Source organism: Trichosurus vulpecula, chromosome 8, assembly GCF_011100635.1.
Source record: "Trichosurus vulpecula isolate mTriVul1 chromosome 8, mTriVul1.pri, whole genome shotgun sequence".
NCBI lineage: Eukaryota > Metazoa > Chordata > Mammalia > Diprotodontia > Phalangeridae > Trichosurus > Trichosurus vulpecula.
In genome coordinates, this window is record NC_050580.1 from 225,906,860 (window position 1) to 225,921,512 (window position 14,653).

General features: G+C 44.0%; 1 protein-coding gene across 1 annotated transcript in view; it reads left to right on the forward strand.

Moving 5' to 3' along the window:
- PLEKHH1 (pleckstrin homology, MyTH4 and FERM domain containing H1) overlaps positions 1-14,653 on the forward strand; it is a 56,590-nt gene that overhangs the window by 32,404 nt on the left and 9,533 nt on the right. Inside the window, exons 10-20 of the mRNA XM_036735304.1 lie at positions 559-701; positions 4,386-4,496; positions 5,088-5,174; positions 5,540-5,701; positions 6,916-6,996; positions 7,400-7,585; positions 8,110-8,218; positions 9,230-9,342; positions 11,748-11,924; positions 12,344-12,441; positions 14,187-14,364. Coding sequence (XP_036591199.1) covers positions 559-701; positions 4,386-4,496; positions 5,088-5,174; positions 5,540-5,701; positions 6,916-6,996; positions 7,400-7,585; positions 8,110-8,218; positions 9,230-9,342; positions 11,748-11,924; positions 12,344-12,441; positions 14,187-14,364 — 1,445 coding nt within the window. The remainder of the gene's footprint in view (positions 1-558; positions 702-4,385; positions 4,497-5,087; positions 5,175-5,539; positions 5,702-6,915; positions 6,997-7,399; positions 7,586-8,109; positions 8,219-9,229; positions 9,343-11,747; positions 11,925-12,343; positions 12,442-14,186; positions 14,365-14,653) is intronic.

Here is a 14,653-nt window from a genome sequence, read left to right on the forward strand (position 1 = left end):
TTAAGAACCCCGGCTCTAAAGAGTTCACATTGAATCTTCTGAATGAGTTATTTGAACTTCATTAAATCCCTGGGAAAGAAAGAGAAAAGATGTTAGGATGGTAGTCCCATTTTAGAAATGGAGAAACTGAGGTACAGAATTGAAAAGATACACCCAGGTTCTCTTTAATAAAGTGAGAGCCAGAGTTCTTAGGTCCATTAAAAAAAATTCCTTGCAAAACACCACCTGGCCTACTACCTCCTTTTTTGTAAGGGTCGACAAGAATACAGGTAGGAACAACCTGGACTGATTCATGAAGAGAAAAACTGCTTATCACTAAGGTTCTTCCTCTTCCACTGTTTGAGACAACTAAGGAGTATGATCACCTAGACAACTTGGCCCTCACCATATCTCTCTAGCCTGCTCTAGGAAGAGGAAGATATGACTGTGCCCTCTCACTACTTACTCAGGAGGTTGGGCAGTTTTGCTTGACATGGGCAGGGTAGATGCTTGAAAAAGGCATGGGAACCTGTGTCTCTTAACTATCTCCTCTCACCAAACCCATTTCTCCATGGCTAGGTGTCTCCATATCTTCCCTAAGCTCAGAGAGTGACTACGCTATTCCCCCTGATGCCTATTCTCTGGACAGCGACTACTCAGAGCCTGAATATAAAGTTCAACGGACCTCAATCTATTCCACTGATGGATTTGGATCCTATGGGGTAAGTGAGACCTTGGAAGCATGGCCCCAATGGCTGGAAAGGGGAAGACTTAGCTGGGGATTTACCACACTCCTTTAACTAGAAACTACAAAGAAAGGTTGACACATCTTGTGTCAAGTGGGTTAGGATCCTTGTCTTTTTCAAAAAAATATTTTGGGCAATATTTGGTATTTGGCAATATTTTGTTTTCATACAACTGAACAAACACCCAAATAAACCCCACTAAAAGTACATTTCCTGAAAACAGTTTAGCAAACCTGCCTAATAGCATGGTTGCAACTGCTAATTCATGTCACTTTCCATTTTTAAAGTTTACACGTCATTAAGAGAAAAGGAACATGTCTTTTAATTTGACAAAGGTATCAACATTGTTTGTTGTACCACTGTTCTTGATAACGTGGTAGTCATACAAGGTTTCCCATATTTCTCTGACTTTTTTATTATTTGTCTTTCCTTACAGAACAATAATATTCCATTACATTTAGATATCATAGTTTGTTCAGTCATAGCTCAATTGTTGAGTATATGTTTCCAGTTACAGAAAGAAATAATTGTTAGCTCTTCTTTGTCTATGCTTATTCTCTTCATTTCTCTTCCTTATCTTTATTGTCACAGCTAGAATTTTTAGCACTAACAGTGGAGACACTGAATACCTTTGATTCAACTTTTATCTTACTGGGAAAAGTTTCCAGTGTACCTCCATCACAAACACTGTTAGCTCTTGCTTTTTAATCAACGCTTTAAATCATATCAAAAATTATTTTCAGTACTGTAGCATTTTAGTAGCATTTTTAACATAAATAAGCCCTATCTTTTGTCAAAGCCTTTTTCTGCTTGTATTTGTCTATTCATGTGATTTTAGGGATTTCTGGCATAAATATGATTAATGATGCTGAGAAAACAGTATGGTGTTTCATATTCATATTCTATGAATATTTCATGGAAAAGGAGACATCTTCAGTGTCAGGAAGACCTTAGTTCAAGTACTGATTCTGACACATACCACAGACCCTAGGCCAATCATTCAACTTCTTGGTGCCCTAAATAACTTTCTAAGACGATCTATATATTGCAGAGAAGGTACTTATCTGATTAGTCACCAGGAGCTTCTTACATCAATGAAATCACAGGTCTGGTTTAAAAGAAATACTAGTAGTTTTCCTAATATTGAACCATCCTTACATGTCTGGTATAAATCCAATCTGGTTGTAATGAATTATTTTGGATATACTCTAGTAGCTTCTCTGCTGTTATTTACATAATATCAATATTGATTAGTAATATTCCTCTGTAGTTTTCTTTTGCCTTGTCTTCTTAGAATTTATTTAGAGTTTTTTGTCAATACATTTTTATTTTTACACTAGTCATTTTCCTATATACCCATTGTTGGACCCTCCTTTGTAACAACAACAAAAAAAAAACAGTTAAGTTAAATAGACACCCAAAAAATCTGTGTTTGGAACATTTTATGCCCATAATTCTCCACCTCTCTATAGAAGAAAAGAGTATTTATTTTCTGTTCTCTATAACCAAGTTTGCTTCATGGCAACTGAAGTCAGCTGCTTTTTGGTGCTGGACTCGTTTACATTGCTATAGTCACTGTGCATATTCTCCTAGTTCTTCTTAATTAACTCTGCATCTCTTTACCCTCCGTCACAACACTCTCTACATCTATGTTTTCTAGCAAACCAGGCTAGAGGCTGTTTGTTCCTTTGTTTGGTAGTATCCTCTCTGCCCAAGGGCAGAAACTCCCTTGCCACATTCTATTCCAACCAAGAGACCCAGATCTCTCAAACTCACAAAGCGTGAACAAGTCCAAGACTGAACAAATCCATCTCAGGACCATTGCTCAATTACCTGGGAGCAGGAAAATAAACACAAAGCAAAAGAGGCAACTAGGCCTCTTAGAGCAGCCTCAGGCTCACCCATGCAGGAGGACATGTGCTTTGGTTACCACAATGGTGGTGGGGGGAAGGAGACTTATTAAGGGGTACCCTGAACTTATCTTCTTGAGTTGCCATATTTTGCAGAAATACTGGACCCAGAGTATACAGGAAGCCCTGAATGTGTCAAGGACAAAGCCCCCCTCAAGCTGACATAATTTGTTGTTTGTACCCCAAGATGGACTTGTGTGCAAGGACAAGTGTGTCCTTGGGAGTCAAGATGGTGACAGTCAGTTTGCTAAATAGTCCGGGCATGACTGTGGCTGCAAGCTGCAGCTACAAAAAGAAGAAAATAACTGAGGACAGATCACTGCTTTTTAAGGACCCTCTGAGTTACTGATTTTTCCTGCTAAGTGGCTGGTAATGAACCTGCTTTATCATCTCAAAGCACTTTCAGGACCGAGCCACATATGGCTAGTCTGAAGCAGGTAGGGCAGCTCTGCACATGCTCTCTGGGGGTGTGCCTCAACTCAACCCCTCCTACAAGGCGATAAAGAGGAGCTGAACTCAGACTGGATTGGCCCTTCAGTCTCGCCAGAATTCTCTAACCTTAATTCTTTGTGTGAGAAATGAGGTCCCTAAGAGGATGGCAAGAAGAAGAGGGGGTACTGCATTACAAGTGGAGACAATATACATGATAGGCACTCAGTAAATATTTATTGAATTGAATTGGACAGCAACTTGTCTTCAAGAGTATGGGCCCAGGGGCAGTTAGGTGGCGCCGTGAGTGGAGCATCAGTCCTGGAGGCAGGAGGACCTGAGTTCAAATCCAGCTTCAGACACTTGACACACGTACTAGCTGTGTGACCTTGGGCAAGTCACTTAACCCCAATTGCCCTGCCCTCCTCCTCCAAAAAAAGAGTATAGGCCTAGATAGGAAGGAAAGACTTTTCAACACCTGGCTATGACAGGCCTTTCTAGCTTTATCTCCCTCTTTTCGCTTCCATAAACCCTCTACTCCAGACAAATTGGTCTACTCATTCCTTCCCAAATACACCATGAGCATTCCTTGCTTATGAGTCCTTGCTCTTGCCTGGAATGCCCTCCCTTCTGTCTCTTAGACAATTGAAGTCCTTTCACTGATCAACTGAAGCTCCATCTTCTTCATGAAAACCTCTTGGAGCATCTCAAGACCAACCCCAGAGATCATTTCTCTGAAGTACCACTCATTTGGCAGTTGTCATATTTTATCTTACATTGCTACTGATTTTTTAATCTATTTTCTCACCTTGAATATAAGCCTTTCAAAGGTAGAAACCATGTCTTTTACCTTTTTGTATCCTATGCACCAGGAGGGGTATGCTACCCTACATGAGGCATCACTGAAAGTCTGAAGACTCGCAACAAATGCATGTTAATGATGATGCAATAATTGAGGCAGCTAGGTGGTGCAGTGGATAGAGAACTGGACCTGGAATCAGGAAGATCTGAGTTAAACTTTATCTTTCTACGTGCCCCTGGGCAAATCATTTAACCTCTGTTTGCCTCAGTTCCCTCATCTGTAAAATAATACCACCTACCTCCCAGAGTTGTTGTGAGGATCAAATAAGATAACATTTATAAAATACCAGGCAAACTTTAACATGACGGATATATATATGCTAGCTATCATTATCCGTAACAATAATATAGTCATTGGTTTCACATGAATAACTGTGGCCTACACTATATCTAATAGCCCTGACCACACTCTCTTTTTCTTTCTTTTCACCTCCACTTCCACTTCCTTCCATGTCTGTAGGAATCCCTAGAGAAGTCAGGCTACCTACTGAAAATGGATAGTCGGGTGAAGACATGGAAAAGACGCTGGTTTGTTCTAAGACACAGACAAATCATGTACTACAAGTCCCCGGTAAGGTCCTTCCCACAGGCCTATCACCGTAACACAACCTCAGGACAATGCAATAGGTGCCCTAGGACGGGGCAGCATGGGCTAGGATGGAGCAACAGCCATGAGTTGAGAGGAAGAAGAAGGAGGAGTAAAAGGCCAACCACCCATCTGGACTTCAGCAAGCACTGAACCAGAAATGTGGAGGACACCACTGAGAGGGAATATAACCCTGGAGGAAATTGGCATATTCACATTACAACCATGAGGCTCAGAATAGGATGCAGTATGAAAAGCCTGAGGGCCGTAAAGCTTGGCAGTTCCCCAGGTGGCTTCTGGACCCATTTTGGTAGTTCAATCTGTCCTTTTGTGACATCGATCAATGAGATGTGACTGAGTTCCCACTCCTTTCCCTATAAAGCATAGCCTAGGTACCATATCCCCCAAGCACTGCTAAGTCCTCCTAAACTGAGACACTATCACCAGGAAAGTCTGTGTGTCCTATTCCCCAAGACATGTCAGAAGGTTACAAGAGGGTGAAAAATGAAGACTGGGCGATTCAGGCACTAATGTCCCCATACCTCAACCCTGCTCCTCTGCCATCTCTTCCTACAGAGTGATGTGATCCGGAAACCACAAGGTCAAGTGGAACTGAACTCCCACTGCCACATTGTCCGGGGGGAAGGTGCACAGACATTTCAGGTGAGTCTTACTTGTGTATACACTCATCATCTTCTGAAACAGGGCCCAGATGCTGAGGACAAGATGAAAAAGTGAGCCCAGAAGTAAATGAGTCCATGTTAGGTAATCAAAGTACATAGAGAAGATGATAAGTTCAAACTTGGCCAGGACTCCTATAACTCCTAGGTGTGAGAAGGGAGGAAAGAGAGAAAGAAACATAGAAAGGGAGAGGGTGATGGTGAAAGATGGAAAAGGCAAGAAGGAAACGGGGGGGAGGGGAGTGTGGCGAGAAGAAGAGGCTGAGAAGATGGGCCAATAAACCCTGGGATCTGTGAAGACCCAGATGCCTTCCCTCTATTTCCCCTTATTCCCTGTGTCCCCTACAGCTCATCTCTGAGAAGAAAACCTACTACCTGACCGCAGATTCCCCCAACTTGCTGGAGGAGTGGATCCGGGTACTCCAAAGCTTGCTGAAGGTGCAGGCCATTGGATCTCCAGCCCTGCCACAGAGTGGGACTAAGCCCACTGTGAGAGGCTGGCTGACCAAGGTATGAGCAGCCCCCATATTGTGAGGCTCCTGAAAAGACAGTGGAGACAGGATAGAAAGAGGCCAGAAAGGGTTATGGAATCCTGCCTCATATCATATCATATAGAGAGAGGCAGGTAAGTGGCACAGTGACCAGAGCACTGGACTTGGGAGTCAGGATGGCCTGAGTTCAAAACCAGCCTCAGATTCTACTAACTAAAATGGGAAAAATACTAATAGCATCTACCTTCCTGGATTATTATGAGGATAAAATGAGACATTTGTAAAATGCTTTACAATTCTTAAAATGCTATATAAGTACTACCATTATTCCATATAGCATCTTTTGCTCAGAATCTCCATGCACGTTCTAGACCAGTAATCTTGAAAGTGCAGGTCCATGGCATGACCCCAAACAGTGGATGGTCAAGCAACTGAAGGGCTAAAAGATGGGTCAGCCTCCCGACTCAAAGGGTTTGTCTCTAGTAGAACTACACCCCTTCTTTCATCCATTATTTCCAACACTACCCCACACTGTGCCCTCCTACCTCTGGCCTCCTCCTCTTGTGGAGGCTCCTAACCTCTCCAGTTTCCACCTGGCTTTGGCCCCTCAGGGGCTGACAACCTGAGGCCTTGGCACTTGCATTAGAATGTGGGCAAATTTGTTGCCCCTGACATACCTACACCATGCCCCATCACCTCATAACTGTCTGCGGCAAGCACCCCTGGGGGGAGGAAGAAAAAGGACTTAAGTGTTCCAGTTCATTTTTGGTGGGACAGAGTAAGTCACACAAGATAAGCAAGCAGGAATGGATTTTGATCTTCACTACAGATTTCACTTCATTATCTTTCTACCTCAAATCTACACCTTTTCTGAACTACCCTATTTCTACTGAAGGTGCCACCATCCTTCTAGTCACCCAGGTTTGAAACTCTGTGTCATCCTCCACTCCTTACTCTCACATATCCAATGTAATCAATCACTCCGTGTGTCCAGCCAAACGGCTCTAGCCACGGTAGCTCTAGATATCAAGAATTAGGATTGTTGGAATCCCTTCGCTAGGCAAAAGAGTTTCTTATACTTTTTCCCTGGGTTACTAAGGATTGAATTCTCCCCACACAACTTTCTGGATGACAACAGAATGACAATATGACGACAACAGAAAGCAAGATCCCAGAGCCACATGTAGACAACAGAGCTGTTCTAGTCTTGCTGCTTCCTTTGTATCTCACCAGGTAAAACATGGTCATTCCAAGCTGGTCTGGTGTTCTCTGATTGGAAAAACCTTCTACTACTATCGAAGCCATGAGGACAAGGTATTTTACTCAATTTGATGATAGTTTTCTATAGGTTTGTCTTTTCCCCTCACCATGGGGACCATCAGTATCCATTCTTCCATTTCTTCAAAAACAAAAACCAGTCACCCAGACCGCTGAATTTTCTTGGACCCATAGAGTTCTGGTAGTCCCTGCTGAATCTCACCAGTCTTTTCAATTTCCCGGCTCCATTCGGGATATCTAGCCAATGACTTCTGCCTATGCAGTTTGTCTACTCGTTTGTATTTTTCCACCTGAACTTCATTCTGCCTTCTGCATTGTTGAGTTAGTTGGAGACATTCCCTCATTTTCCTTGCCCTCATCTCCCCACCTCTGGTAATCTCAGGACATAAGGAGGCATTTGACTCCAGCTCCCTCTTTCCCTAATGGTGTCTGTCTCTAGTATCCTCTGGGCTGCTTGCCCATTCAGGGGGCATTTATAGAGGAGGTGGATCGTTCCTGTGATTCAGATGAAGACTACGAGGCCACTGGAGGGATGAGAAGGCTTCTTTCTTCCCACTGTACCTTGGTGATCCACCCACCAGAACACAGTCCCACCTATCTTCTCATTGGTTCCAAGCATGAGAAGGTAAGGCAGGAAGGGGGACAAAGGGGGGCCACCAAAAAAGAACTGGGGTTGGTGATTCCACTCTCTTCCCTTTTCCCTCAAACTTGAACTTAAGGGAGTTTAGCTTTGCTTCTTTCCCCACTGCCTCTGCCAACTAACCTTTGGTGACTAGTAGGTGTAGAATTCCTCCAAATCTGAGAATCCCTTGAAACAACACCCTCAGAGGAGGATGACCCATTCATTTGGGGGAATGAAAAGGAACCACATGTTTGAAAATCTAAGTTATTCTTCCATATAGTCCTGAATCTTTGCTTATGGTTGTTGGTTATGACCAAGCGTCCTTGCCACTTCAGTGGACTTCACCTAAAACACTGAATTCTGCCTATTAGACTGAGCTCCTTGAGAGCAAGGACTGGGTTAGGCTTTTTATTTTGTTTTGTTTTGGACTTTCTTTGTATCCATAGTATTTAGCATAGTATTTAGGGTTCTAGAGGTGCTAAATAAGTGCTTCTTGGGAGCACCAGCTAACTCTTCTTCACCTCTAGGATGCATGGCTCTACCACCTCACAGTGGTTGCAGGTAGCAATAGTGCCAAGGTAGGCACTACCTATGAGCAGCTCATTGGAAAACTGATGGATGAAGAAGGGGACCCAGGTAAGCAGCATCCAACAGACTTAATGTTTGGGTGGAGTGGGTGGATGGCTTGAGATTGGTTAGGTAGCAATAAATGAGTCATTCCTTTGACCACTTTAAGAATTGCCTAGCTATTAAGCAAAATACTTTCTTAACTCCAGCACCTCCACAAGCTTAGCCCTGCGTCAGGGCTGGGATGACTTACTCTGTTTCCTGGAGAGTTTCTCAGAGAAAGATGTTTTCCAGTTACATGGTGGAAGTTTCACTCTGTTTAGCCCTCAGCTTTGCAGGCAGGACAAAAGGCTGGTGAATGAAGGTGACTAGTTAATCTATAGCTAGGGCATGTTAATAAAGAAAACAGGAATGGAAACAGGACTGACCTAATGGAAACAGGATATTTGAGGTTCATTCATTTGATTACTGGTATCCTCTCTTTCTCTTTCTCTCCTCTCTGTCTCTCTCTCTCCTACCCTCTGTCTCTATCTCCTTCTCTCCTCTCCCCTTCCCTCCCCTCCTCCTCTCTCTTGCTCTCTTCCTCTCCCTCTTTCCTTCTCTTTTCCATTCTTTCTGTTCTGTTTCTCTCCCTTTGCCTCTCTGTGTCTTCTCTTCCTTCTTCTCCCCTTCCCTCCTTCTCCCCCTCTCTCCTTTTCTTTCTCTCCCTCTCTCTGCCACACTATTCAGGGCCATACTCTCATGTATCTTTGTGTGCAACTAATTGTCAATTGAGATTGTTTTATTCTTTGGATTTGTGTCCCTAGTGTGTAGGCACTTAATAAATATTTGTTGATTGATACAATGCCCAAATAAGTCTTCATGCATGTATAAATACTTGTAACCATAATTATATGTTATACACACATCTTTCATAAGCCATGATGATGAACTCAATGCCAATTGTGTGCCCTAGGACAATCCCTACCCTTCCCTACCTCCCTTCAAGGTCAAACTCTAGAGATGAAGCCTTCAGGATGTCAGATAGGGCATCCCCCTGGTAGTAACTGACACTGCCTTCTGGTGCTATGCTCCTATCAGGTTCCCCTTTGTGGAGACACCCCATGCTGTCCTATAGTAAAGATGGGCTTTGTGCCTCCCTCACCACACTGCCCTCAGAAGCCCTGCAGACTGAGGCCCTCAAGCTGTTTAAGGTAATTTTTCAGGCAGCCTATGCCATCCTCCCTGTTCTCTACCTTCCACAAGGTGTCCTGAGCAGTACTAAAATTCAGTGCTCTCAAGCAATAACCACATGTAGCCAATGTACTCTTGTCCTTGTGAAACTAGCAGACAGGTTGGAATAGCAGGGAGAAATGAACGCTCCATAAGCCCGGGTTTTATGGTCTCATCCTCCTCTTTAAGAATAGAAGCCAAAAGTGCCACTACTGGGAAAGGATCTTCATTGAAGGAGGAAGCAGTGGAAACAGCATTTATGAGGCACTGGGAAGAGGCAAGGCCTTTTCTTAAAGTGAAACATAAATGGTTCCCTGCTAAAATGCATCTTTGCCTTCCCCCTTCTGTTGTGACAGATGAGTCCCATTCTATCTATTCTTGTGTCTTATGATTATAGAACTAGGCAAATTAAAACTGTAGAGGCAGAGAATATGAAATGGGGCATCTCTCCTTTTAACAAAGCTTCCAATGGAAGTAACTGAATTCCAGTCCAATGGGTCATTGTGGTTCAGTTGTTTTTTCAGTCATGTCCGACTCTTCATGACCTCATTTTGGGATTTTCTTGGCAAAGATACCAGAGGGGTTTGCCATTTCCTACTCCAGCTCGTTTTACTGATGAGGAAACTGAGGTAAACAGGGTTAAGTGATTTGTCCAGGGTCACATATCTATTAAATGTCTGAGGCTGGATTTGAACTGAGGTCTTCCTGACTCCAGGCCTGGTGCTCTATACACTGTGCCACCCAGGGGTTGTAACACATAGTACTTAATAAACAATATTTATCTTCCCTCTTAAAAACCCAATCATCTCTCCAAAATTTCCCATTTCCATTGAAGGCACCACCATTCCTCCACTCTCACACAACGTTACTCACTCCCCCTCCCCCTCCCTCTGATATCTGAACCAATGGCCAAATCTTGATGTTTCTCCTTCCACAACATCACTGACAACCAGCCTCTTCTCTCAACTCACAATTACCACCTTAGTTCAGGTTCTCATGTCCTCTGGCCTAACTTTCACATTTCAAGACACTTAATAGTTGTGTGACGCTAGCAGATCACCATCTCGACTTCACTTTGCCCATTCAGGGTCAATAGCACCCACCTCCCAGGGCTGTTATGAGGATCAAATGAGATAGTATTTGTAAAGTGTATAGCACAGTTCCTGGCACATAGCAGGCACTTAAAAAGCTTATTTTCTTCCTTCCTTCTTTTGTATCTTCCTTCTCTTTCTCCTTCCTTCCTTCCTCCCTTCCTTCTTTTTTCGTAAAATCCCTCTTTTCCTTCAAGACATAGCTCAGGCATTACTTCAGCCCTTCCTGATGCCCTCAATGGCTAGTGCCCTCTGCTGAATACGACCTTGGGTCTGTTTGTATGTATTCTCTTTATATTCATTCTTCATATACATGCATACGACCTTGTTGCCTCCCCGTTATAATGTAAGCTGCTTCTAAGTAGGGATGGTTCATCTTATTGTATTTGTATCCCCAGCACTCAGCACAGTGCCTGACACATAGTAGATGCTTAATAAATGCTTGCTGGTTGATTCAAAGTGAAGGAAACCAGTCCAAAAAAAAACCCCAGCCCTTCCCTTGAGGGTATCACCCAGCACATTTCCTTAGTAAAAGTGGGCCCATCCTAGACGATTTCTGTTAAAGGACTCTAAACACTATTTGGCCACTGTTTATTTCCTTGGTGGAAAGTGTTATTTTTTTCCATTTGAAAGGCCAAGGACCTGAGGCACATAAAGAATATTATTTGTTCAGCAGTAGCACAGAGAAAGCTAAAAGGGAACCCAAGAGTCCTAACTTCCCTTTTATTTCCCTCTCTGGCCAATAGCAAGGAGATTGCTTCTCGTGCTGCCCCTGGAGCAGAAGGATTCTGTCCCCAAACCCCTTCCTGCTCCCCCTTTCCCCCCTGCCTCAGCCCTTAACAATGAACAACCATTCCTCATTTGGGAAATAACTATGAGTGGACTTGATTCTTGATTCTCCTATTCAGTCTCAAGACTTCTGGGAAAATGCAGCCATCTTACTCTCGCCTCCCACTGGAGTAAGGGAGATCATTTCTGCTGCCTGAATTTCAGAGCCTGAACCTAGCCTCCTGGGACTCAAAGTCACTTAGCATCTTGGCCATGAGGGCTTTGGGTGCCAAGAAGGATCATAAGGCATGGGGACTTGCTTCTAATTCTCAGTCAGTTAACAAGCATTTATTAAGCACATTATGTACCAGACACTGTGCTAAGTGCTGGGGACACAAAGAAAAAAAACAGCCCCTGCTCTCAAGGAGCATTTCATTCTAGTGGGAGAGAAAACGTAAATAATTAAGTACATATAATACAGAGGAAGAGAGTAGATGCTTATTTGCTTCCAATTTTTTCTTTCCCAGTCCTGCCAACTATTCATCAATGTACCTATAGGGGCTGCCTCTGTGGACTACCATGTGTCACTGGCCCAAACAGCTCTGCAGGTATGCCTGGTTCACCCAGAACTGCAGAGTGAGCTCTACTGCCAGCTTATCAAGCAGACCAGCTGCCACCCCCCACAGGGACATTCCCTCTTGCAGGTGAGTGTATGTGGCATGGGGGAGGCACAGCCTTCCCCACCCCAAGCCAACTTTTCCCAGTTGTGAGGAACTGTCCATGGTGGGGTAGGAAAGATGCAGAAGGGAGGGTAGGAGCAGGCCACCCCTCCGGCTATACCAACAGGTTAGGGTTGCCCAGATTGATGATTTTACCTCTCTATTTTACATCAATCCCGGGGTTGGGGGTGGGGGTGGGGTCACATCTTTGTCCTGTCCTTAATTCTCTACACACTGATCGATCATTTGGTTGCCCATTCTTGTGACCTCTGATGGCCACAGATTTGAAAGTGTTAGACCTCTGGGTTGAGAAAAGAGAACACTGACACTCTCTAAGGTCCAAGGCAAGGCAGAGAACAACTAGACCCCTCACTCACTTGTCGGTGCCTGGTTTCCCTTGACAGTGCTGGCAACTCCTGGCTCTATGTGCTCCCCTTTTTCTGCCTCAGCATCACTTCCTCTGGTACATCAAACAGCAACTCCAGCGCCATGCAGATCCCAGGTGAACAGATGGCATTTCTTTTACCCTTGGTCTCTCTCTCCCCCTCTCCCTCTAGCTCTAACACTGAACATAGCTGATTTAAGAGGGAAGGAATACTATGGAACACATGGAAAAATGAAGGCCCCAAATTGCCCTTGCCCTCTGATTTATTGAGGAATTTGTACATGTAGATCAGTAGTGCCAAATTCAAACAGAAATGGATCCTTGCTGAGCAACATAATAACTTAGAAAACCACAAATTAACATAAATTACCTGTGCTGTATTGTATTTTTCTTTATTTTGTTAAACATATCCCAATTACATTTTAATCTAATCTCAACATACTCAGGAGTTCTGTGGGCCGAAAATTTGACACCTCTGATGTAGACCCCCACGTGAAGATCCAGGTGCACTTGTTTCTTTATACACTGTTCAAGCATATGTATATCCACAGACATTCATTTGGGGTATTCACCTATAATTACAAAGTCCTTCTAATGACACCAAAGGCTTTGGTTTTTAAAAAATTAGCTCCATTCTGGAAACTCTTAGCCATAAATCAGATCTTACCCCTTCTTTAATCTATCACACTAAATCCCAATAAATTTTTCTGAGCTTCCTGAATTTAAATTGGGCTGCCCCTACTTTTCCTCTTTCTTCTACTTAACCCTTTTCTGGCTGGTTGGCTGCCAGTGTGGATCAGGAGATATCTGTGTTATAAACTTACAGCATGTGTGTCCTGAGTGACAGCTGGAAGACAGAGAGGGATTAGATTCCTCTGGGGATTCCAACTCATGAACCAGTGCTGAAAGTTGATAGGGGCTAAGTGTGGTGAGAACCTCATAGCAGTCCCATCCTAGAGTGAGTTAAACCTTGAGGTTCCCATGAGCATCCATCCAGATGTTGAAGAATCCATAGCAACTTTCCAAATTTAATCTCCTTAAAATTAGTGATAAACATTTATTAATTTCCTACTATGTGCCAGACAATGTCCTAAGCATTAGGGATACAAAAAAAGGCAAAAAATAGTCTCTTTTCTCAAGGAGCTCATAATCTAATGAGGGAAATATGTAAACAACTATATACAAACAAGATATATACAGGATTAATTGGAAATAATCAACAGGGGGAACGGGGGATCAGGAAAGGCTTCCTACATAGGTAGGAGTTTATCTGGGATTTGAAGGAAGCCAGGAGACGGAGATGAGAAGAGAGTATCACAGGCATCAGGGGCAGCTTGTAAAACTGTTCAGAGTTGGGAGACAGGGTGTCTTGTTTGAGAAACAGCAAGGAGGCCAATGTCACTGGATCTCATAGTAGGTCGGGTAGGGGGGAAGGTGTAAGAAGGCAGGAAGGCTTTGAACACCAAACAGAGGATTTTATATCTGATCCTAGAAGTGATGGGGAACCACTTGAGTTTACTGAGTAGGGGAGTGACATGGTCAGACCTGTGCTTTAGGAAGTTTACTTTGACAGCTAAGTGTATGCTAGACTGAAGTGAGGAGACACTTGCAGCAGGGGGACCAACCAGCAGGCCACTGAAGGGGTTCTAGGCAAGAGATGCTATGAAGGTAAATAGACAGGCCTTGGCAACATATTGAATACGGAGGGGGGGAGGTGAAAGACCATGAGGAGTTGCACATCTCAAGGCCGATACACCTGTCCAGGTCTGCAGGCAGCATAGTCATGATGCGATACCATTTAAACTCCAACGTGACAGGCAAGAATGTGATCTCCAGTGGTCCCCTCTCGCTTTTCTGTTTAGAAGCGAAGCTGGCCAATATGCTACCTACTGCCAGCGAGCCGTGGAACGGACCCTGGAGGCTGGGGAACGGGAAGCCAAGCCATCTCGCATGGAAGTAGCATCCATCCTACTGCGCAACCCCTACCACCACTCCCTGCCCTTCAGCCTCCCTGTGCACTTTGTCAACGGGACCTACCAGGTGAGACAGGCAGCACTCCCCTCCTGGTCCTCCTCTACCTAAGCCTTCCAACCCTGTCCCTGGCTCCTATTGTTCTTGTGGTTCAGTTGTACCTGACTCCTTGTGACCCTGTGCACCATACTGTCCATGGGGTTTTCTTGGCAAAGATATTAAGTGGTTTGCCCTTTCCTTTTCCAATGGATTAAGAGAGCTTAAGTGATTTGCCCAGGATCACACAGCTAGTACACATCTGGGGCCACATTTGAACTTGGGTCTTCCTGACTCCAAACCTAGTGTTTTTGCCTCCTAC